This window comes from Tachypleus tridentatus, chromosome 2, assembly GCF_004210375.1.
Source record: "Tachypleus tridentatus isolate NWPU-2018 chromosome 2, ASM421037v1, whole genome shotgun sequence".
Lineage (NCBI taxonomy): Eukaryota > Metazoa > Arthropoda > Merostomata > Xiphosura > Limulidae > Tachypleus > Tachypleus tridentatus.
Window position 1 is genome coordinate 28,401,597 of NC_134826.1, and position 27,191 is coordinate 28,428,787.

Consider the following 27,191-nt stretch of genomic DNA (forward strand, 5'->3'; position numbering starts at 1 on the left):
ATTACAGCTTAAACCTTCCAACCTAAAAACCAGCATGCTGACATGCCTTTTCACAAATGTAATCAAATTAATTAAAACCATATAGAAGTTGTGAGAGAAATAAAGAAAATGAGGTCAACTTTAATTATGTACCATACTTATTATACCTTTAAAATCCACATGGGTACAGTTTATTAGTTGTTATTCAAGTGCTAAGTCTGCAACAAAAATGAGGTTAAAACAACATAAAAAACTTTAATTTTACACATTTCCCATGGGTAAACAGTATTTAAAATGGAGTATATGTAAAAAAAGCACACACTATATCAAAAAATGTACAAGAATATGTTTACAAGTAAGCAACACACCAGTTTATGTACACCTTGGTGCAAAGAACATCAATAAATCAAGATATATGTGTAAATCATTTCAAGTAATATACAACCACTAAAGGTCTACAGTTCCAGAGCATTCATTCAGTTTATATGTAAAGGGACACAGAATATCAGATAAAATTCAAGTATAAATATACAGTTACATAGCTTGTAAGATAATATAAATTTATAATTGCAGACCATCTCAAGTAATGTACATATAATATGTACATATATACAAAGACAATGCACCCAAACTAAATGTAACATATTAGTTTATTAAAGTGTTATCAAGCCTTACAAAATATATGTGCATTTATCATTCAAAATATACTTAATGTTTACTGAATGCATCCAAACATTCAATTGAAAATTAGGTCTTGCATTGTAATTGTAAAGAGCAATCTTTTTCCTTTTATTACACAATCATATCTGTGGGAGATTTGTACAGTAATTGCAAACATGAACTGATTTTCAATAACCAAAATTTATAACATAAAAACTTTCTCACTTTTGTACTACCAATTGCATTCTGTTGATAAACCAGAAAATCAAGCATTTTTAATTAAAATACTCAAGGTTATCTTATGACAAATTTCTATAATATTATCAGTTATTAATTCAGTTATACAAATATTTTATTTTCATATTTCCCTATTAAAAAGGGATTCATTTAAGAATTTGCATCATATGTTACTGATAATTATATATATCACTTCTCCACAACATAGGCAAAACTACTTGTACACATGTCTATTCAAATATTTAAAAGATTGTAGCATCTGTTATACGTATTTCAGCAATTCATGCAATGTTCTTTTGCTGATCACAAGTTAAAAGTTTAGTAGGATTTCTTTTTCAAATTAAGAGTAAAGGAAACATAATAAATAACAATTTTTATTTTTACAAAATTGAAGAGTTTTGAAACAGTGAAATAGATTTGATTTAGAGAAATTTGATTATGTATTAGTTATTAATTACCAATAATTCATAATAAATAACAAATATCTGAATCATTCAGTCTGCGAATTTGTATAACATTCATCATCTATTTAAACATGAGCTGTATTTAATCAAGAATACTCCACTCTTTTGAAACAAACAAGGAAAGTAATATGTGTTAATTAACTTCTGAAATCTTGAATTGCACCATATATACTTTACTGGTCCTTTAAATTTCAATTCAAGTTATTTTGTGACAACTTTTATAATTTTTCTTAGAAGAAAAATACTGTTTTGAATAAGTTTTCCAAATTTTCTATGATACAGAATACACGTTTTATCATACGCCTATTTGTTTGGTTGTCAATTTAAGACCATGACTGATTTTAAGCTCTATCCAAATTCAAAAAAAGGTTCTGGAAACTAATGAACTTCCATAACTTCATATTCATTATTACTTGGTTACTTAAACTATTTAACAACAAAGCTTTTATTTGACAAAGAACTGAAAAATAAGATACATTTCAAAACAATGAAAGCTTTATTTACCTCACAAACTTGAAACAATGCAATGCTGAAAATGGCACCAAAGGCAAAAGTGTAGGACATGTTGTATAGATAATCTATGTAAACACTTGATTTCACCTGGATAAATTAAAAAACTATTATTTTAACTGCAGTATCATATATAAACACAGATGAAACTACTCATAAAAGAAAAAAGAAAATTATATCTCTACCGAAACAACACAATAAAATAGTTTATTCCTAAACTAAATATTTACTTATAAAGGAAATACCTTTAGTAGGGTTAAATTATTTGTAATGGTTGCACTGCATGCATCTCAAGAGCTATGAAACAACTGACATAAAAGAGAAGGTTACAAGTGAAATAAGAATTCACTTGAAGAACATAAACATATTTCACTTTGATTGTATTAGTGCTATTCTTAGAATATATAACATATATATAATATAATATAATATAATATAACATATATATAATATAACATAACATATATATAACATAACATAATATAATATACATTACTCAAAGAACAGTTGACTAGCACATTTATATTATGGTCAGACTACATCAAGAAGAAACACAGAACAAAATATTAAATCACTGGGAAAAATTAAAATGGTGTCATTTTCCTATCTATGAAGTTAATGACAACCCATTAACACTTGGTTGGTAATGAACAAAATAATGAGGCACAAAAATCTGAAGAGATAATTTGGTGAATAAAGGTCAGATTAATAGAAGCTAATGACCTTATAAAGGTGAAAAACACTCACTCAAGATGATGAAACTGAGGTGTGTCATTGGTCTTGAGCTTGACCAATCCTCACGTGTGAAATTGTAACAATGAACATTTTTTTTATTATTGAGCAACATTGCATGCCAATAAAGTAGGTTACATATAACAAGATTTGTATAAAGGTTGGGGTTAGCCTAGCCTAAGAGTTTATCACGAGTCTGCAGAAAATTCAATGTGGAAGTTTACCTTATAGCAACATCTAACAATTTACAACCCTAAGGTCCTATGTAAGTTGTATATTATTTTAATTGACTTAAAATTTCTTAATAATAGGTAAAGAAGTGTTTTGTATTTGAAGAGTAAAAGTAACTTTAAAAAGGGTATATTACTGTAAACCTGAATAAATATTTCCAGTTTTATTAACACATAAAGTCAAATATACCTCACTTCCTTACTCTCATTTAAATTTTGTCAAGTTAATGATCATTGTGAAAACACCACTGACTGCACTCCTTGCATTTCAAGTAAATACTACTTGTAGCAAGTAACTATCCTTTAATAGATCCTGTTACAAACTGACATAGTCAACAGGATTTTTTAGGTTAAATAAACGGTTGTGAAAATAAGGGAAAGGGATTTAACATAAATCAATAATGAGTAAATAAAAGTAAAGAATTATATACGGCTATGGCCAGAAAAGGAAAAAAAATGTAAGAGGAAGGTGTAAGAGTAAGAACAAATGTTTTGGCAAACAAAGGTTTTAAAGGTGGAAAAGCTTCACCTGTCCTTGAAAAAAACATAACAACACACTCATTATTACATGGTAAACTACAAGATAGTGTGACAGATGAGGCAGTACACATTGCAGGCTGAAAATATTTATACAAAATAGATATACTCAGATTAAAAACATTAAGCAAGTTTAATAGATTTATTAGAGCATATGATGATTTAAGATTAACTTCAAATATAAAAGTAATGATGGATAAATTCTTAACAAATATAGAAGTCATAAAATACATAAAATCATAATGAAGAAAATTAGTCTAATAAAACAGAAAAGAAGCAAGTTTATCAGTAAGTTAAATGAATTTGATAATAGGCCAAACAAGCTTACACATCCCTGAACATCCTGATGTTCAAGACCCATTGAAATTTAATTATAAGAAAGGGCTAGTTAGTAATGTAATAAGACTAAACATAAACAAAGTAAATAATCTGAGCAATTAGATTCAATAAAACTAGCTACCAAAAAAAAAAAAAAAGAGGTCAGAGAAAGTCAAGTATATAAGCCCACAAGCCTCCAGATTACATTAGTAAAGAAATGAAACAACTGATGAAACTAACAAAGTAGAAACATGAGAGTAATGCAATAGAGTAAGATAAAAAATGTTAAAGTGTTTTAGAAACAAAAAAATTAAATAATAATTAACTACAGATTAATGGGAGATAGAACTCCTAAATGTAAGCATTTACACAAAGAGAGATTTAAAAGAACATGTAGGATTGAACCTATCAGTTCAGAAAAATGTTGAAAAGTAAAATTAAGAAGTAACAAAATTTACAAAAATTGTAATTTTATTTGGAATTATGAAAAAGAGCTGGAATCACTCTTAGAAATAGCTTTAATAGATCAAGCATGCTAGCCTCAATGAAAGTTTACCAGTAATGTTTTGAAAATAAAATATATAGAATGTCAGTTATTAATTGAAATAGGTACCAGGTATTTGGTAAGTGCAGATTCAGTAGAGAAAAATCCAACATTGTTAGATAATGCACAAAGAGGTTTTGAAAAGTATTATAATTTCTACAACAATGCATTCACGAAAACATTTGGAAATTATATATATATTACGTTCATGTAGAAGTTGGAGATTTAAAATCTGAAGATTAATAAATACAACTTGATAGACATAGCATTCTAGGCAAGATTTTCTAATGAATTATGACACTAATACATCTGTTGCTAGAAATGGAGATCATGAGGTACACCTTTAGACTTGCATGCCAATGTAAGTATATACAATAATATTTTGCTGACTCAGTCATGTAGTCAGACAGTGAACATGTGCACACTTAACAGAGCAGTGAGGCTAAGAATGACACTTCTTGATACTTGCAGGGGCTTGATGTTTTGCTTGCTCTTCTTTCTTGAACTCTTGTGGTGACTACAGATGCCTCATTAGTCTCATTTCTGTCTGGTTCCTCCAAACTTCTACTTTCTGGTATATCTCCAATCATCAAGTCATACACATTGCTTCAAGGTTTCCCACATAGTACAGTGTTCACCTTATTTCTTGCTATGGGAAACTTTCACAATGTCTCATCAATCCATACACACAGATGTACCTCACACATTATCTGTTCATCAGATAATAGACTGGTTCTTACTTCTTCAACCAATGTCTCATAGGACTTTTACTGTCTTATCTCAACATAACCTTCACTTATTGGTATGCTGTGACTTGTTGGCATTTCCAAAATGTTAAGGATCTCTCCCAATTGAAGCTTCAGAATCCATGGAGGATCACCACAGATCCATAAACATGTTTTCAACTCACTATGAATAAAATTACTAACTCCCCCCTTGTTGAAGTTGAAGATATTAAAGATAATAGCAAGGAGACTGAGTCCATTTGGGTTTCTATTAATGAATATAAAGGAAAAAGGCTTTTGGTGAGAATTTGTTACAGACCACTAAATGATACTGACGAAATTACTGGGAAACTTTACAATGAGAATAAGATTTCAGCTATTAATGAATTCATAATTATGGGTAATTTTAATTTCATGCATATCAGTTGAGAAATGTTGGAGTCTCACCATGAGATAAGGTTTTTGGAAACTGTTTAGAATGTTTTATTCACAAATGAACCTACTAATCAAGGAATCTACTAGAAACAATGCTACTTTAGATTTATTGTTAACTTCAAACACAGAAACGATTGAGAGAGCAGACACTGAGGAAAATTTGTGTGCAAGTAACCATTGCTCTATTAGGTTTGTTGTTTTGCTGCATATAGCAATAAGGAATAATAATATTTTGGTTAGAAATCCCTTCAAAAAGGAAAATTTTGAAGGGATGTGACAAAAATTCTCTGTTGTGAATTTGACAGCTGAGTTATTATTTGAAGTGACTGATAAAATGTGAAAAATTTTTAAATATTCAAGGTAAACATACTCTTTATAGAAAAAAAAGGGTAGCTACAAGTAAAAAACCAGGTTAGCTAACAAAGAGTTTAAGAGATAAAATTAAATAAAATTATCATAACTGACTGGCATGACAGGAGACTTATAAGGTTATACGATATCAAGAAAGTTGGTGAAACAGGAAATTAGTATGTATGATAAAAGATTGGCTGAAAATATAAAAATTAAGAGTAAATATCTCTTTAAATACATTAAGGGTAAACAAAATATTAGAATAAACCCTTGAAAGATGATAAAGGAAGGCTAGTATCTGATGATTATCAGATGGCTGAGTTATTCAACTTTGCTTTTCTTTAATTTTTAATAACAAACATTTAAGCAGTATTCCTCATCTTGATCAGTTAATAAATGAAAACTGATCAAGATGTGTAATATAAATGAAACTAAATATGATGACTGCATTAATTGGTTGAATAGAAACTGGGAAGTTTAAAATATGACAAGGCTCCTGGTAGAGATAATATTTCCCAAAAGGTTTTAAAGGAGGTTAAAGATTGGATACGTGAGCCCACTTACTATGATTTTCTGTCAGTCTTTGAATAGTGAGCAGATACCAGAGAATTAAAAGTTAGTTAACGTAACTCCTCTGTTGAAGTAAGATGATAAAATTTGTCCTGGTAATTATAGACCCTTACATCACTTGTGAGAAAGATTTTGGAAAGTCTAAAAGATGCATTGCAAAGTCATTTAACAAAGTTTATAACCTTATTGGGTTATCAACATAGTTTTAACAAGGGAGAATTTTGCTTTATAAATCTTTTGACATGATTTGAAAAGGTTACTACTATGGCAGATGAGTATAAGGATGTGTAAATTTGGTGTACCTTGATTTTCAGAAAGCATTTAATGAGGTGCCACATAAAAGGCTTGTAAAGAAAATTGTTTCTAAGTGTGAGAGATAAGTAAGCAAATTGGATAGAAGAGTAGCTGGATGGAAGAAAGTAGTGTTGTTACAAATGGAGTTTTGTCAAACGAGGTTAATGTCACAAGTGGGGTACTCCAGGGCTCAGTCTTAGGACCTTTTCTCTTTTTGATTTGCATCAATGATATAGATGAAGGAATAGCTAATAAATTACTTGAATTTGCTGATTATATTAAGGTCTTGGGTGTTGCTAGCTGAGAAGAGAATGCTGCTGCTTTACAAAAGGAATTAGATCCTTTATTGAGTTGTGAAAATACATGGTAGATGGATCTTAGTTATAATAAATGCAAGATAACACATGTGGGTTAACATAATTTGAATTATGAGCATAATTTATATGGGAATAACCTTAACAATCTTATGAAAGAAAAAGATCTTGGTATATTAGTCAATCAGTCTATAAGGCCATCTAAGCAATGTGCTGCTGCAAATAGTATGGCAAATAAAATTGTAGGTTACAGCTACAGAAATATTGAATACAACTCTAAAGAGATTACAATTTCATTGTATAGATCACTGGTTGGGCCACATTTGGAGTATTGTGTTCAGTCAACGGCTCCTTACCTTAAGAAAGCCATTGAATTGTTGAAAAGAGCTCAGAGAAGGGTTAGTAGAATGATGTCTTGGACAGAGGGGTTGTCTAATGAAGAGAAGGTAAAATTCCTCAGGTTGTTTTATTTTGAAACAAAAAGAGTAGGAAGATCTAATTGAAGTGTTTAAGATTGTAAAGAGAACCAATAGTTTTGATGCATCGTCTTTTTTTTCTATTTGACAATGAGATTAGTGGAACTAAGGTACACAAGTATATATTTTGGCAGTGTAGGAATCATCTACAGCTAAGACAGTTTGTAATTTTTCTAACAGGGTGGTTAGCCTTTGGAATTGGTTGCCTTCAGATGTTGTATATACAGTAAATTTAAATGAGTTTAACTTAGGAAGCTTGATAAGCAAATAAATGATAAGAGCTGGTTTAAAGTTGTTGTTGTTGTTTTAAGATAATTTAGTTTAAAGTCTGGAACAGCCAAGATGGACAAAAATATCAGATGTTGTCCTAAATCATTAAGTTATGTTAAGAAACCAGCTAAGTTTTGTAAATCTACTTGCAGAAATCAAATGAATTCATAAGCCATATGAACACAAACAACTAGTTGAAGTGTTAGTCTTAGTTAAGCAATCAAACCTTCCAAAAGTGATGAAAAATAAGAATGAGAGCAATGATGTCAAAGTTATTAGATGAATATATTGAACCAGCTCAGAAAGAAGGAAATAAAAGATACTTCATTTGATGAGAAAGATGTACTTATTAACACCAAGACTAAGACAGTATGTGCAGGCCGACTAGCAAACACAATGAAAGCATACAATGAGATGGAATAGCCAAAACAAGTAATACACAAATATAAAGTATGCCCAGCAATAGAAGATGTTAGTGTAGGGTTAGACTACAGTAATATAACCAACACCAACAATTAAAACTCTTGGCTATAACTTAAAGGAATGAAGTCCAATATATGAACAGCTCTTGCTGTTAGATCTGAAAAGACAGGTTAGGTTTGACTGACATACCATTAGATATACAACACAAGAAAATATGAATTAAATAAATGAAGAAATAAATAATGTAACAGCAGAATAATTACTTAAAACATTCGAAATATATACTGAATTACTTAAGAGATAATCATAGTAAGTAAGAAGACTAAGTTAAAAGAATTAGTAACAAGTTTATTTACAGCATTATTAGGAAGACATCTTTGTGATATTGATGGTGGTTACTTAAATTTAACAAGATAAAATATTAAGTGCAGTTCCAATGGAAAAAAAAGAATATGCAGTAAGTTGAAGGAGATAATTTTATTTTGCCAGGTCATAAATAAATGATCATTGAAGATATATCATTTCCAAAATCAGTTCAGTTATAAACTAGACTATGAGAAGAACTTTATTATGGTCAGGAAACTTAAAACCAACGAAATAATTTAAATTTTAAAAATTAACAGAACATTATAAGCAGTTAACTAGAAAGTACTGTGAAGTAAATTGTCTTTTGACAGAATTAAGTGATATTAAAGACAGAAAAAAAGAATAATTAATGCTAAAAGAAGTATTCTAAATTTTTTATTTGGTACCATTTATTTAAAAGATTTAAATAAAAAGGTCCATGATGACAACCAGTTTTTTTTAGAAGAAATGATACATTTGTTAGGTGAGCAAGTTACAATAATAAATTTGCTAAACCAAACATTAAAAGTACATTATTCAGAAATTAATCAAGTATCAAAGGCATTGTTGAATATTACTAATATGAAAGAACAAAACAGAAAAATACACATATGGTAAGAATGAAAATATTAGTTTTCAAAAAACTTGGAATAATCCACAGCAGTTAGCACATACATTAGAAAACAGCATAAAATAATTATTCAGGCTAGCACAAGCACTCAGTGTAACAGCTGGTAAGAAGCCGAGTTAAAAAATATTCTTACCACTTAATAAACTAAAGAGAGTAGCAAATGAAGTTGACATAAGATTACTTTCATATTTAAAAGTTGTTATACCTACAGTTATCAAATTAACTTGCATAATACATGGGTAGGTATAAAGATACCTTCTGCTGAAATTTTTCAGAATTATGTGAAAATAAAATACTTTCCCTGTAATCATTTTATTTTTATAAGTCTCAAAAACACGGTACTTAATTATTTAGTATTAAAATGAAATAAAACTGTCTGTAGTGTAGTCTTTTTCACACCAGATGTGTACCAGGTTACCAAGCACAAATGATAAAAGCCATGAGGTAGTAGTTGTTTAAAGGTAATGAGAAATTGCATGCACATAAACAAAGTTTAGTAAGTTTATTCTCAAGCTTTATAAGGAAACCTAAAAATACAGTTTAAAAGTTAAATACAAAAGTGCCAGCCACAAAGGATATAATGAGAAATGAAGAAATAAAATTCTTTAAAAAATTAGTCTAATTTGGAAGTATTGAAACTTAAGGCCATATTGAAAGAAACATACTATTTACATTTATTAAATGTTGAAGACTTTGCTCAACAAGTGAAATGTCAAGAGGCACTTGATAAAAATGCAATGTTATTGTTGTTTTGAATTAACCACAAAGCTACACAATGGGCTATCTGTGCTATGCCTACCATGGGTATCGAAACCTAGTTTTTAGCATTGTAAGTCCACAGACATACCGCTGAGCCACTGGGGGCAATAAATGCAATTAACTCTTGAAAATTTACTAATTCAAAACTTGCAACACCATGCTTAGTAATCAAACTAGCAAGTATACTGTTGCATGGATCATGTGACAAGCTAGCAGCACTTAAGTTGTGGAAGTTTGGTAGCATAGTAAAATTAAGAAAGCAAGGTAACAAAAGTGATAAAAGCCTTATCTATTAAGAAGAAACTACAGAAATAAAGCTAGATGATTTGGATAAGTAAAATTAAAAAGACAAGAATCTGTTAAATTGTTTTAACTAAAAGTCAAAATTTAAAAACTCTAACCCAATCAGTGAAACTAGTTAATTATTAAAATTATATAGCATTCAAAATTTTAGATAAAATATTGAGATTTAGTGAAAATTTGTTATAATGAAAATTGTAAGTTATCTATTGATTATAAAGAACCTAAAACTAGAAAAGTGAGTGACTTATCAAAAAGATTACTGTCAAAAATGGAAAAACAGAATTTAAGTGATAGTAGAAAGAGATAGTTTAAAATATAAAGGAAAAATTAAATGAGGTAAAAGAAAAGACTTCAGAAAAGTATATACAACAGCATAAATGAACTAACATAATTACTGACAACTCTATATCAAGAACTGAGTGCTGTAGTTGAAATTGAGGGATCTCACCTCATGGAGAGCTACACAAAGAAATTATCGATCAAGTCATACTACTTATTGTGGAAGAACGCATATATGTTCTGGCCATCCTAATAAGGGACTCCACAACAAGGAAGATTAACAACTGTGCTTTATTATAAACTAAATAAAAGGAAAAATACAATTGAGGGATGTACTTTGCATAAACGTCAATGATTATGGTTGCCTTGCTTGGCATTAAAGCAAATAGATATGCAAAGGGTTATTTACTCATATCATATGTGGTGTATGATATATTGTTGTTTAGCTAAAATCAATGAACTTTATGCCTAATTACAAAAATATACAACATCTACTTTTATACTTCAAAATTTTGAAATGTAACAACACCAATTTAGAACAATGTATTATAAAATTACGAAATATACAATACTCAAAATTCCAAAATATTTAACTTCTTTCTACATACAGGGGGGTAAGGAAGGAAACAATTACATGTAAAGTAGAAAATAAGGTTAATAATAAAACACACACAACAAAATACTTTGCTCAGAAATTAACTGTCTACATATAATGGAAACTCTTTTGTTAGCCATGTTCATACTGAATACATTTCACAGTTAGCAAATAACAGATATAAAAGAAAACAAGGTTATAGATAAATTAAGCACTTAAGTATTCACCAAAGGAAGTAAACACATTCCATGTTTATTATATATGGGTGCCACTCTAGTGAAAGATGACCAGAATGTTTATCTTATGAACACTTTCTGACAAGAAGATAAAGAATAAAGTATGTAAAATAATTGGGAAGGATTAAAACTGTATATTTTCTGTCAGTGAAATTAATGACAATATATTAACACTTGTTGATAGTTAGTAAAATAATGAGGGACAAAAATTCAATGAAAAGTTCCTGTGCAATATGCATTTTGTGCTGTCTAAACTTAAACTTTATTAGTAAGCTAAATCTGAAGGAATGGTTTGTATTTTAAAGAGTAAAAGTAACTGAAAAATAATATTTATAACAGTGTAAACAGCATAATCCTGAATAATATATGTTATAACAATTTTAAAAACATTAGACCCTAATTTCAACTTAAAACTTCTAACACACACCTTGCCAACTTCCATTTTTTCTTGTTGAATAAGTATAGCAGCATCATAGAGTTCCTCATCTTCCTTTTCCTGGAGATCCAACGACAAAAGTAAACTCATGGCTCTATTCTGATTATAAGTATCCATGCTGTGATTCCGTTTTTCTTCAAGCACTATACTATTATGAGAGTATTGACTTAAGTATTGCTTTTTCTCTTTAGAGTTAATTTGACTGTGACACTGTAGCCCATCCTCGGAACCATCATGGGAATGTTCACTTATATTGTCATTGCTTTTTTTTCTGTGAACAAAAAAATATTATACAGGACCATAAGTATTTACACTTATGTATTACAAAAAATAAACTTTAAAAGCAATGAAAATATTACAACATACTATTTTAAAAAAAGGACCTATAAATTTTATAAAAACTTTTAATTTTAAATTAAGTTTACATTTATGCAATTCTGTCAGTTGTATAGAGGAATATTTTCAAATAATATAAGGTCTATGGCAAATATATGTTTGTTTTTGTGTTTGTTTAAAAAACATAGTAGCTATTGAAATTTGTAGTACAATATAAAAACTTTCATTATAAATATCATCTAATTAAAAGAGAGATTTAACACTTGATTTAAAAACAGTCACCATACTATATACGAAAGTTATAAAAATATTTAGTAGAATCATCAAAAAATAATAAAGTTAACAATAACAAAAGGCCACTCACTATTTTTACAATATTTAATTTAGGTTCTGATATTTGGTACATTTATAATGCAAGTGCTACAAGCCTAAGTCCAAGTTAATGTTGAGGCCTTTAAAAGGTCCTTTGATAAATATAAAAAAAATGAAACATTTCACAAAAGTAAACTTGTTTTTAAAAATAGTCTTTTTTAAGTTTTACTTATATGAATTATGTCAATAAAGGAGCATATTCAGAAGCAGCATTAGAGTTTGAATTTATGGCTTGCATATTGTGAGTTGAGAACCCTAATCATCAGGTCATTACAAACTTCCCCAGAGCTTTAAGGCACAATATTCTACAGACTATGCATAGCACATAGACAGGGAGGGTGTCACAATTGCTTGGAAAAAAAGAAATGCTACTGACTCTCTTGTGTTTGTTATAAATTATTTTGTAGTAGTCATACTGTAACTGTCTTATAATGGTTAAGCCTTTTTGAGGTATTATCTCTAGATATTTCACTTCATGGTATTCTCAGAATTACTGATTTCCCAAAGAGTAAACAAGTAGGAAGCACAAGATGAGAAGAGGATTTGCCAAAAACTATATTGTAGAACAGAGGCCAGATATTATGTGATGTTGACTATGTCTGACACAAAGAAAGAAAGTGGACACAAATTTGTACAAACTAATAATCTTAATTTATACAATACAATCAAAGTTAAAGTTTAGAGGAACAAGTGTAATTGTTCACTTTAACAGGAAAGAAATTATAAGCTCTCAAAAGTTATATGTTATATATTAAGTTGTATGTTATAGTCAAAGTCATCCAAAGATAAAGCTCATTTTCAAATTATTGAAGATCAAATCTTTACCAATTTGTTGATAATCTCTAAAAACTATCTTATCAACTTCTTTTATGTTATTAAACTACCTACACTTGAAACTGTCACAGTATGATAGAACTTTACATTATAAAAAGAGAAAATTTAGTAAGTTCCACCAAAAACACATGCCACTCATTAATTGAGTATCACTCTCAGTTCAAAATAAAGGCTGTTATATTCCTGGGGCATCACCTATTTTACCAGTTGAAAAGATTACTGTTGAAGCAGTTGGTATTAAAAACTAGTTTTAGACAATTGCTGCAGCTTAAAAGGAACTAAAAATCTAGTTTTTTAGTTGTAGTACTCACACATTGAAAAATGGTGTAAGAGGATGTCTGGATTGCAAAATTAGGTTAAGCACAGCTAGATAGATAGTTGGCATTGATACTCATTAGTTAAGAAGTTATGAAAATAAAACCAATGCTGAGCGTCTCAGAAGGAAAGCTGAGAGAAAAATGTTAGTCATAAACATGATGGCAATAAGTTACTGACTCAAAACTAGCAGTACAGTAAAGGCTACTAAAATGTTTCTAATAACACATAAATTGGCACTTTGAGATACAATTTATTATAGCAGATTGTAGTAGTGGTACTAGTGAGAAGACAACCAGCTCAGTCAATATCATAGTACACAGTTACTTGAGAGTTTTGGTTCTTTTCTTGGGAAAGTCTGATGAGTTGCTTCACATACTCAACTTGGTGGATGACCTTGGTACACAATACATAAGTTTCATGGAGTGGAATAAAAAAACAGCAGCTACAGCTTATTGTCAGTCCTTTTTGTACAGTTGGTATAAGTCTCGTTGCTTTAAATATTTTTCTAAATTGCAAGATATGACCAATTCCTGCTGAAGTAGCATTAGAACTCACATTTGAACCATGCAACTTCTAGAGCAATGGTAGGTGAAGACATTATCAACAAAAGCACCTGGAAAACTGTGTAATTGTGTTGAAATGCAGAGATGTGCTCATAGAAGGTTTTTCTTGGTGGAGCTAAAGCTTAATGCATGGCTTCTGGTAGAGAAAATAAATAAATCTAGGTAAAATCAATGCAGCTACTGCTGTAAGCTTTATCCTGTCCTCTGATATATTCAGAGTTACTAGCTTGACCCTCACAGTTACAGACACTGCCTCAGTAAGGATGATTGAGAATATCTCTCATTCTGAAACTCTCCTGCATCTTCTCGCTAGTTATTCTCTCTGTGAATACACTGACAAGGATTTCTTTGTGATTTATGGAGTCCAAGGATGGGTAATCCTTCTCATATAGGTCTAACAGCATAGACATCACTATACCTAGAAGAACATTTCTTCAAGTCTTGAACTGGTTCAATATGCAACTCAGTTTCCACTGAAAGGAATCATAAGCACAACTTCTTAATGATCGTACTTCAGTCTCACAATTGCACCTTATTCAAGTACAATTACAACAGAAAGTGTTTGTACCTCTGCGTCCCTGAGTAGTTTTTTGCTCATAACTTAAAAAGTATCATGATTAGGCTAATAGATGTAGAATATATTATAATTATTATGCTAACACACATCTACACAAATTTTTATGTAAATTAAACGAAAAATAAACTGTTTATAAACAAATAACCAAAAATAGGAGGAGCAGAAAGTGTTCGTACATTTCAGAACGTGTGAAAAAACTGATATTCCCGTAGAAATTTTGTTTAGTTTGGCAAATCAACTACATTATACCATTCCAAAACTAAACACTGGGTTCATAATTATTGGAATTTATCCAGCAAAAAAATGTACTTCCGGCAATTTAGCGCTGTCTTCGTCATTATCTGCTTGGTCATCATGGCGAACAGGAAACAACTGTCCAGTGATTTAAAAAACCGAATTATTGTACAATAGAAGTTTCGTGTGTCTCTTTCCGGTATTGCTACACAACTTAATGTACCAAAATCTACTGTTCAAAGTATAATTGCCAAGTTTAAGCTTACAGGATCAACTGCTAACCTTCCTCGTTCCGGACGCCGCACCAAATTTCCAGAGAGAACCAAGAGTAACGTTCTCAGGAAAGTTAGTAAGAACCCTCGTTTAACATGTAATGACATACAGAAACTGGGGTTGAAGTAACCACCCCTACAGTTACGCTCTTCTTGGTTCAAAGCATGCCGTCTTCGTAGAGCTCCACATTTAAAGCCTGTTCATTTAGAAGCACGATTGAGGTATGCAAGAAAGCATGTAGATAAACCCTTTACCTATTGGAAGAGTATTTTTGGTCAGACGAGACTAAAATCGAGCTTTTCGGCCACAATGATGTTCACAATATTTTCCGTAAGAAAGGTGAACGAAATCATCCAAAGAACACCGTCCCTACAGTTAAACACGGAGGTGGCTCAATCATGCTATGGGGTTCCTTCAGCTCTTCTGGTGTAGGCAGCCTTCAGCGCGTCAACGGAATCATGAAAAAAAAAATATTACGTTGATATATTAAGCACTTATATCAGGAATGATGCTCGGAACTTGCGGCTTGGGCGTCGTTGGATCTTCCAGCATGAAAATGACCCTAAGTACACATCGAAACATGTGCAATCCTGGTTGCAGAGGAACTATATAAGCGTTCTGGAGTGGCCATCGCAATCTCCCGATCTCAACCCAATTGAAAACGTTTGGCATGAGTTGAAGACCAGGGTTCATCAGCATCATTCAACAAACTTACAAGAGTTGGAGGCCTCTGTGAAGAAGAATGGAAGAAAATACCAGTCGAGTACTGTCAAACGATCATGGAGGGCTATGAGGAGAAATTGCGCCAAGTAATTCACCTGAAAAGCTACACAACTGACCATTAAAGTAGACGCACGAACACTTTCTGCCCCTCCTAAGTTTGGTTGTTTATAAGCAGTTTATTTGTCGTTCAATTTACATAAAAGTTTATGTAGATGTGTGTTAGTATAATATTTATTATACACCATACTTTCATTATCCTAATCGTGATACTTTTTAAGTTATGAAGAAAAAACTACTCACGACGCAGAGGTAAAAACACTTTTTGTCGTAACTGTAGTTGAAGGTATCAAGAGCAGGATCATCCAATCCCTTTTTCACACTTCAAACTTGGCTTACAATACAACTCATTTTTCTACTAAGATGAACAAATAGCACAACTTGTTAATAACTGTATTCCAGTCCCATAGTTGCACCTCACTTACGTGTTTTATAGTGTCAAGGGCTGGACTATCTAAACTTGGGGTCAGGCATTACATTGTCGGTTCCTTAGTCCTCTATTTCAGGCAGTGATTTACTGAAATTCCCTGTTCACATTTTTGTATCTAACTGCCACAGACAAAAAGAACCTGGCAGTACATATAGAAGAAGGAGACCAGTTTGCTTAGGGTATAAGCACAAACATTTGGATTAAAATCACTCATTTAATTAAAATGGCTGTTATATTATTGATGTATCATATGTATTATCAATAGAAAATATCACCAGTGCTTTCTATAGAGAATGCGCTACATTATATTGAACCTTTCCAAGAGAGAGCACACATGCCCTAGTTAACTGACCCAGTTCTGGGAGAAGAAGTAAATACTCCTGATTTACTTTTTATACTAAAAGCTAAATATATTTTGAATGCACAAATATTTGTAAACTTATAGTTATTATTTAATTAATTGCAATTGTTATTCTCCTTAAAATTTTAATAACTTACTCAAATATTCTAAGTTGCTTTCATGTTTGAAACTGATTTCACTGTTTTAATTTCTTCATTTTGAATATCAGCATTTAAATATTCACTACTTTATTACTAAACTGTACTGTTTAACTAAACTTAATTAAATTCCATTTTTACTGATTTTTCAAAAGTTTCAGCAGACTCACTTTATGAAAATTTGCCAATAACTTATTATTTTAATGACCCAAAATACTTGCCAGATCTCTCAATATTAGCTACCTTGTTTCATTATCTTCTAATATGGATTCCGTTTCTTCGTTATTGGTTAGATTCTGGACTACTAACTCTGCAAACACACCTTTCTTCTCTATAAGCTCATCATAGTTGCCTGATTCTTCAATACTGCCATCTCTCATAACAATTATGTAATCAACTTCTGGTAGCACTGACAAGTTATGAGTGACCAGAAGACGAGTCTGTAAGAGAGTAATGATCAGCAGCAGTTTGTACATAACAAGAAACACTGTGAGCTGAAATGCTGACAATATAATTATATTTCTATTTAATTATGTTAATACTTTATTGATAAATTTCTTTATGGTTTTATCTTTTGTAATATAGCATCTAGTGACTTGACTTAAACATTATTTCTGACAGCTCAGTGAACAAAATATTCTCAATTTAAAAGATTTTTTAATGCATAACTCATATTGAAAATACTAGGCATAGTCTACAAGTGGGCATGCCCTGAATATTAATCTGAGAGTTCATGGTTTGTGTTCCATCATTATAATAATGCACTCCCAATTTTGGGTTCTCTATAATAGAAATGGTCAAATTACACTATTCATTAAGACAAGAGTTCGCAGTGGATATTGTTGAATAGCTGTGAACACCTTCCATATAGTCCACAGTTGAAAAGTAGTAATTGCCTAGAATTTCTTCCATGTGTAGCTTTGTATAAAAATTTAAAATGCAAACAAACATATTATAAAATACGTAGAATATTTCTAAAAGAACAGACATAACTTACCTTTTGTTGTAATAGCCCTTTAGGTCCAATAACTTGTCTAAAGATGTGTTTAGCAACATGGGAATCTACAGCACTTAAAGGATCATCTAATAGATATATATCAGTGTTTTGGTATACAGCACGGGCTAGACTAATTCTCTGCTTCTGTCCTCCACTTAGATTTACTCCCTGTATTATACAGAAAAACTGTTTGCTAAAGTATTCAAAAACATTTTATTCTTTTTCTCGATATTTTATGAACATCTAACAGACACATATGACTGAAAAAGCTTATGAAACAAGTGGCAAAAACAATCATGAGAAAATGAATACTTGTTCAAGAAAATTAAATCATCTGAATACTAAGATAATTTTGAAAAATGAATAAAATAGCAATAAAAGTATTTTTTTTATTATGACCTCTACAATTAGATTTGCTGTTTAACTAAAATTCAAGGAAAGGTCTGCTTTCCTAACACAATACTTCATTTTTTACTGGCATACTGAGTTAATATTTTACCATAAATATCAAGAAGTCTCTGATTACAGCCTGTTACCTTTTCTCCAAGTTCTGTTTGATCACCACCAGGTAGCATTAATAAATCTGATCTTAGAGAGCAGGCATCTAACAACTTCTGATAATTTTTGTTGTTCATGGAAGATTTGAAAAGTATGTTTTGTCTAACAGTACAATTCTGAATCCATGCTTGCTGAGGAACATATGCAACAGATCCCTACAATTGGAAAATCACTATTACTGCACACTCATAAAAATTTCCAATTTATTCAACATATCAATAAGGAATAGTTGATTGTTTAGCATTTATTGATACAAAGCAACTAAGCTATTTGTGCAAAATAACTAGTTAAAAAATTAAAAATAAAAGTAAAATTATTAAAATATGTACAAGTCCAATTTTTGAATTAAAAACTCAAAGAGAGTTATAAAGGCCAATGGCCCTTAAAAATTTGAAAACATAACTGAGGTGGACAGCATCACCCTTGCCATAGCACTGTCTAATGTCAAGGGTGAACCCATGGTAAAAATGTGTTTAACATGGTGCCATCACTAATGACTGTAACCACAGCACAACAGCAAAATGTGGGTTATTGTGACTTGAGTATCAAATAGACCACAAATTGATGTATCAGACCCAAATAAAAGAAAACGATAAGATAAAAAAATGTGATCAATGTGTAGTACAGCCAGGACAACTTCTTCCTTCTGATCCTAATGGAAGCAAGACAGCCAAAGAACAACAGAAGGTTTTATTTGAAAAAGCTTGTTATCGTGTTGCTCACTCCAAGTTGATTGCTAATTGGCATGAAGCTGATCATTAAATACAGGACTGTAGTCCATGCATGAGACAGACATGGCAGTGACAGCTTCAGAGTGGACAGACTTAGCTGCTATGTCAGTGAGCTCGTTCCCACAAATACCATCATGGTCCAGTATCTAGAAGAACTGGACAGAAATAGACGATAAAGAGAAATGGGCCAATCAGTTTTGAATATTGACAAAAATGTAGTTCATGTATGGGACAGGCATAGCAGTGATAGCTCCAGAACGGACAGACTTAGCTGCAATGTCGGCAAGCTTGTTCTCGTAAATTCCATCATGGCCCAGTATCTAGAAGAACTGGACAGAAATAGATGATAAAGAGAAATGGCCAGTTAGTTTTGAACATTGACAAGAATATGGTGAGAACTAATGTGAAGTGATTCTGGGGCAAGTGGAGAGCTAAGTGAATCAGTATAAAATAGTACAGTTCTCGTACCACATAGCTTCTATTATATCCAGGGCATGAGAAACAATGTACAGTTTGGCAGTAAATACAGAAACTGTAAAGGGGATCTTGTATGCAACCACTGAACCACAACAAACCATGGCAGAGACCACCGAGTCACCTGATTTCGAACCTTCTGTGTAAATGAGAATGGAAGGATGGCTCAAAAGATTTTGTGCAAATAGAAGATAGTACTTCCAATCAGGAGTATCTGCCTTCTTCAGATAACTCAAAGAAAGATCACATTTGGAGGTGGTAATAAGTCACAGTGGGATGGGTTGATCAAAGGAGACAGCAACATCATTTAAGCAGAGACCTAGTTCAGCCAACTGCACCTGGATACAAAGGCCAATTGGGACAATGATAGACAGCCTATTCTGAAAAAACATGGCCCACTGAGGAAGGAAAACCCAATCCCGGGTGGGATGCTATGGTAAGAATCAAAGTCTTGCAGCATACAATAAAGACAGTTGCAAACAGCAGAGGTATAGAAGAGGTTCATATGACTCAATGTACACACTCTGGACTAGAGAAGTGCAGAAAGTTCCTGTGCAGAGCTAAAGTCTCTGATGGTGAATAGGGTTCAACATCTTCAAGGCCAAGATCCATAGTTCAATTTTGATCAAATGAGGGCACAATAAATTTTTAGGTAGAACAGCAATCCATTCTCCAAAAAAGAAAGGACACAGAGGATGTTCAGTGCCCTTGTACATTTGACACGTATCTGCTTGATGTGTCAGATAAAGAATAGCTTATGTTCAAAGATAAGACTGAAAAACTTTGCCTCTGGGACCAAGGAAAGCACAACTTTTCTGAGACGGAGCTCTGGATCTGGGTGAATACCCTGTTGGCAGCAGAAGTGAATGCAAATAATTTTAGGGTGAGAAAAGGTGAAACCATTTGCTGTGGTCCACTTCAATAAATGATTGAGGACAATCTTTACATGTTGCTCAATAAACTTCGTGCTTGCTGACTGACACAAGATGTGGAAGTCTTCAACATAGAGACTATTTGCAAGTGTAGGGGGAGTTGTCCACTCATGGCATTAATCTTTATAACGAAAAGTATGACACTCAAGACACAGTCATGAGAGACTGCAAGTTCCTGTGGGAAATAACAGGAAAGTGCAAACCCACAAGGGCTTGAAACTGCTGGTCCATTAAAAAATGTTTAATAAAAATGTGCAAATGGCTACACAACCCTTATGGGTGGACGTCTCGTAGGATGCTATACCTCCACATAGTATCATAAGTTTTCTCAAAGTCAAAAGTATAGAAACAAGATGTTGTTGGTTGAGAAAGACTTCCCTGATTGACATTTTAAGTCAAATGTTCCACAGTGGAGTGCTGTCATTGAAACCCACACTGGGGAGGTTATTTGATATGAGGAACAAAACAGAACAAGCATTAACGATCCTTTCTAAGGCTTTAAAGAGAATCTTTGAAGGAATCTTGGTATCTCTGAGGCATAGAAAAAGAGAGGACAATAGCATGGCACCAAGAATCATGCAAAGCATTCTTCTGCCAGATCCAGTTAAAACAACCAGAATAATAGCAAGAGAGATGGTGAAGCATTTTGTAGTGAATATCGTCAGGTATGACTGAGGTACTACTAAACAGATTAAGAGCAATCTTGAGTTCCACAAGCATAAAGGGCCAATTACACTCAGAAATAATCAGCCCAAAAGCAAAAAGGTGATCACTCTGCCTGAGTATTGATGGCTAGGTAGGTAGGGGATGAGGCAGAAGTGCAAGATGTATGAGAAAAGTTTTCACCAAGAGCAACTTCATGGCTATAAGAGAGCAAGATTGAAAGAGAGGTGGAAGTTTAATGCACACTAACCTTCTGAATCTTATCCCATATGATTTTCAAACTGGTGGTAGAAGAGATGCTAGTTGTGAACTTAATCCAAGATTTCTTCTGATTTTGATATCTTACCTGCTGAGCATGTGCATGGGCCCATTAGAAAGTGATGCAGTTTGAAATTATGGGATACCTACAAAATGTATCCCATGCTGGTTTTTGAGCCATGTGGCAGGCAGGATTCCACAATAGACAAGGATACTGTGTTAAACATGTCAAGGCTGTAGGAATAGATTGAGCAGCAGCTGCTTTGATAATACAGTCATTTATTGCTGCCACACAGTCATCTATTGATGGCAGGATCAAGTTCCAAGAGTGCAGTGAAAGAACTCCAATAGGTCTGGTCCAGTTTTCACTATGGCATGAGGGTTGGGCAGCATCGACTATGGCCATTCTCCCTCAAAATGATACGAAAATGAGCCATGGGCCACTGTCAACCCCTTGAGAGAAATGAGAGAAAACGAAGGGGAGCAGATAGAGAGATCAACAGCAGTAAAAGACTGAGTGAGTGCATGAAAATAGGTATAAGTATCAGTACTGAAGAGAGAAAGTTTATGATCCAAGAACATATACTATATGGAATAACCCCTCACATCAATACCAGCACCACCATGGAAGGGATTATGTCCATTAACTGTTCAATGAGAGCATCAAGGTCTAATTGATCATAGGTCTCTCCAGAAGACAGGTAGATAGAACAAATAATGATGGTATGACTGAAGGAAATATGAATGGATACAGCTTCCAAGGGTGTATCAAGTGGCAAAGACAGGGTGGGCACATGCTGATCGACCAACAGTGCCACCCCTCCATGCACCCATCCATCACACAGCCTGTCATTTCTATACAAAGGAAAGTGCCTAAATGTGACTGCATCAGCAGGTTTCAGGAATGTTTCCTATAAAGAAAGACACACAGGTTGGTAGGAATCAATCAGTGCTTTGATGTCATCAAAATTAGAATGAAAACCTACAGTTCCACTGTGTTAACATGACCATTTTTACTTGTGTGAAGGAGAACTGGGCAGAGAGCCCTTCTGTTTCTGACCACATATTTTCTCTTTATTAGATGGTCTATTGTTCTCCATGGATCCTGCTCTGAATGGAGTGGGTAGGTCTCTCTCAGTAGATGAAGATTCCATAAATGAATAATCATTTTGCATCTTGGGGTCAAAAAAGAAGACAGACTTAAGGAAATGCCAGAAGCTGCAGCCAAAGAAAGTGGACTTGGGGAACCACTGAAAGAGGGTACAAAGATAGGTGTTGACATTGACTCCTCAACTTTCTTAACCACAGGGAACAAAAGAATCTTTACATGATTGGAAGATGACTCTGTCAGAGACATGGAGAGATCTGTCTGTTCTCTGACTGTAGCAGTGAAATGGAGTGCAGCAGCATACATCCGAGATAGAATGGTTGACAATAACTTTCGAACCTCAGGGTAAAAAATGTTGTGAACCATTTTCAAATGCTGTACCTCTTTTTCCTCTATCCAACTAGGACAAGAATGAAAGTAAGAGGGGTGAAAGCCACTACAATTAACACAATAAGGGTCCATTTTGCACTCATAGTCATCATGGTTTTTGCCATCACAATGAACACATGTCAAGCAACCATAACACGATGCCCTCAAGTGAACAAACTGCTAACATTGGAAACATCTGAGGAGATTTGAAATATATTGGCCATACCTTGCAATTTAAATAGCCTGCTTTGATGATGGCTGGTGGACATAGCATCAAAATTAGGACATTGGTCAACGTCATAGTTTCATCTTGTGAGTGGAGGTACACCTCACTGCAGAAATTCTTTGGGGGGGAGAAAGCAGTTAAAACCTCTGACTCAGGGATGTTCTTCAAATCCCTTTCAACAATAAACCCTCATGACGAATTCAAAGTAGTATGGGGAGTAACCTTAATGGGTATATCCCCAATGGCCTTTGAAAGCAAGAGGAGTTTACTCTGTTTTGAAGTGGATGTTTCCACCAAAATGCCCCCAAAACATTTGGCTATTTGGCCGACTTAGGAGAGCCATCAAGCCCCAACAGTCCTTTCTGAATAAAAAAAAATGGAGACATTTGCCCTAAATATTTGTTGATAAAGAATGTAATATGAGAAAATTAGGTACAGGCATTGAAGAAGTTGAAGATTGCTGTTCAGAATCTTCAAGACACGGTCTTTTACCTATGGTCTGTTTTCTTATTATTTTATTCTCATTTTGAGTTGGGGATCCATAATAAAGAAAGAATATTTCAGTGCCCACTGACCACACCCACCATGAAGCCCTCTAAGGGTATGCACTACAGTGCCAAACAAGGACATTGCAGCAATGCCAGGGTTTTATGAGAACTATACCCAAACACCAGCATTAAACATAATGTCTACAACACCTTTTGAAAACAACATTGGTACTCTACTGATCCTAGCACAAGTGAACCAGCCAAATGGCCTTGGGAAAGTCACCCCAAGGCTGTCCATCTACAGGAAATTCAAGGCCAAAGTAGTGTGTTTGGGTTGGATTCCTCAACCACCAGCATCCTTCACGGGCTGCCACACACTGCAAACATATAGGTCGATGTGAAGGTTCTGTTATATCAATTAACTGAAATAACAGGACCTTCTCTGAGAGGTCCCCTCACCATATACAGGAATCCACACTAAGGGGTCAGTAAGGAAGGACACACTAGAGAAAATCAAATGTTATGTATATGAAAGAGAGACAAATTATCCAATATTTTAGCTTGATAATATTATATCATTTTGTGCAGAAAACCTGAGTACATTTGGCTGAAAATAAAATGATTTAATAATTAAATTGAAGTAAGGGATTTCAACTTGACTATTAATATGTATTTGACCAAATCACCAATCTAGTTTCCTCTTTTTCATTGTTTAGCTTAATTATTTGATTTTGAGAGGCATAACATTTTTCAATACTACATCAAATTAATGGGATTAAACTCTGTCATAAAAATAAAAGTAGTGTTTAACCTATTATACCTTAATACTTTTAAGAAGAAAAACAAATGTTTTCAAAAAATACTGAACTAAGAAGATAAAAAAGAAAGGTGCAGATATAAGAGTGGATAATAGTTAAAATTTCCAAAACTTAAACTGTATTTCCAATAATACTTATCTCTCCAAACAGTTACAGTTATTACTCAACCTCAAAGGTTACTTATTAACCCATCTAAGCATTGGTCTGATTTTTTTCATGCTTGCAACAGGTTTTTTTATACCCAACTCATTTGTCCCTTGCAATACTTACCTTGTGATACTCTCCACCTATGTCAATGCACCCTCTATCTTGGCACTGTTTATAAGCACCTAATTTAGATAATGTTATCACTTTTTCAACACTGACTCAATCTCTAACACCCACACTTAGTGGAGAGAAAGGATGGGAGAGCATGAGAAGTTTATAAGTACTATTGGAAATACATTTTCAATTTAGTCAAATAGTAATTTCAAAAATATACCTCCACTGACACTTATAGCTAGAATAACACACTGGTAAGGGGTATGCCCATAGAAGATTGGCACCCTAATGAGAGAATCACACTACATTCAAAACAAATGTGCTTTTCACTCTGAAGTTTGTTCTGTATCATAGGTGGAACTGTACACGAGTAATCATCATTATAGGCCAGCCACAACTAAACAGCGAAGGTTCCACTATTTGGGGCTAGAATTAAGGAGTCTTGGTTCCTATATACCACACTGCTGTCTAGAGCAATTCATCTGAATAGGATAGATATATATGCTTGTGAGTAGATCCTAACCTGTAGTCAAAAAAGGATGTATCCAAAGCCACTGAAAACATGACAAGAAAGTGAGCAGAACTGAAGTAGACAAGCCTTCCTCTCCACCTGAAGAAACCTAAAAGGCAACACATCAGGATTGGAATGGCAAGATCATGTATGCCTTACTCAACCACAAAAGAACTCACCCAGTCTGGAATTATGAAAAACATCTTCGCTCTCCCATTAAGTGGACAAGGTTACATTTCACTTAAAACAACTTTGCTCAACCATGGACCCAAAATGGGACCATTCACTGTTATGAATTATGAGGAGAGAACAGACCCTCTTCTATGAACAACTTACTGAGTCTTTGTTCATGAAAAAATACTGGGCAAGCATACCTCAACTGGATCCAAGCATTAATATTAAACTGACGTTATGAGTAGGTTCCTGTATAGGCTTATGCCACTATTACCAACATCTGGAAAAAATATCCAGAGATCCAGGTAGGAGGGCCTCTAACTTCAGTCTCTTCTCCAAGAGTAGAGGAGTTAATTCTAACACTCTGGAGGAAAAGTCTCTGTCCATCTGTGTAGTTTAGAATTTAGGAGGTAATGCACACTGGGGAGTCCTGAGAAACAGTACTTTGGATACAGCACAATAGGTGAGCTAGGTTCCATAAATTTTTACAAGCATACTAACCTTACTTTTTCAATTCAAAGGTTGGCAGAGATGGGCAGGATCCTCTTGTGCTTTACTCATGATAGTCCACAAGTGGTGGTCCATTATAGGACTTAATGCCATCTGGTCAGCTCCTAGGTGATTTATGAAACACCATTTCTTCAGAGCATGTTGCAACCTATAGAGAGTATATTCAGTTAATAGTTGCTAGTGTTAAATTCGTTTGATAAAATCAAACTGTCTGGGCAACACTAACCACAAAGTAGGATTCTGAGAAAACAAAGCAATGGTGCCCTGACTGAAATTTAGAAATAAAAATACCAGTTCTTTTGGATATGTATAGCAGAAATAATGAAGATAGCTAAATATGGCAGGTAAAATCCCTCAGATAAAGAAGCAGCCAGATCATGAAAATAAATTGAGATAAAGGTATTAGGGAAGACTCACATATCAGTCCACACAATGGCATACAGTGGGCAATTTTACTGCTCTACTAAGGACATAAAAAAGTGACAAAGATGATATGACTTTGAGAAGATTCCTCGCCTTCAACAAGAACCCATAATAGAAATTGTTATCTAATACCTATAATGGTATTGGTAGAGTCAAAAAATCCTTCAATACTCTCACTGAATGTGAACAAGATTACAATTTGTGTGATTGGTCTTAGAGGGAAAAGTGAGTAAATAAATCAGAGAAAAATACTAAATCTCTTTTCTGTCAGACAGTGTACTGAGTAAGAAAAAGTGGTCCTGGGACAGAGAGAATGAGAAAGTGGTCTATTGACAAACAATGCTAATCAATCTAATTGGTGATGTCCATAGGTCAGCAGCCATGAAAAATAAACCTGCAAGTAGAAGCATATAAGGGTCAGGTCACAAACGGATGTGGAGACAGAAAACGTAATTTAGCTGCAACATATTTGGTAGGTAACTGGAATGGTCATTTGAGAACTAGTACACAAAGTTACTTTGGAAATCTAAAGAGTGTGATAATCAAATAGTAGTCGATAAGGATGGATTAAACAAGGTGATTGTGGAAGATGCAAAAATCTCTGCCAAAGAGCCAGATAAAAAAAAGGTTATGGTTGACACTACTAACTGAAATGGATTCTACCTTTTCTCAACACACTATTGCTGATATGAAAGTCATTACCATTGATAAACGTGCCATTTAGACTAAACAAAAACAGACAGATACATGGCAATTTTAGAGTTTAAACCATAATATCATAAAAAAGACAGCGTAATATTTATGCCAAAGGATTACGTAGTA

The 27,191-nt window shown here is 33.2% G+C and overlaps 1 protein-coding gene across 2 annotated transcripts in view; it reads right to left on the reverse strand.

Annotated features, from left to right (window-relative positions):
- The window catches only part of LOC143239984 (multidrug resistance-associated protein 1-like), a 178,163-nt gene that overhangs the window by 58,361 nt on the left and 92,611 nt on the right, over nt 1-27,191 (reverse strand). For both annotated transcript variants that reach the window (XM_076481725.1, XM_076481716.1), the window contains exons 16-20: nt 18,402-18,578; nt 17,866-18,033; nt 17,112-17,308; nt 11,645-11,924; nt 1,845-1,940 (exon numbers count right to left, since the gene is read on the reverse strand). In XM_076481725.1, coding sequence (XP_076337840.1) covers nt 1,845-1,940; nt 11,645-11,924; nt 17,112-17,308; nt 17,866-18,033; nt 18,402-18,578 — 918 coding nt within the window. The remainder of the gene's footprint in view (nt 1-1,844; nt 1,941-11,644; nt 11,925-17,111; nt 17,309-17,865; nt 18,034-18,401; nt 18,579-27,191) is intronic.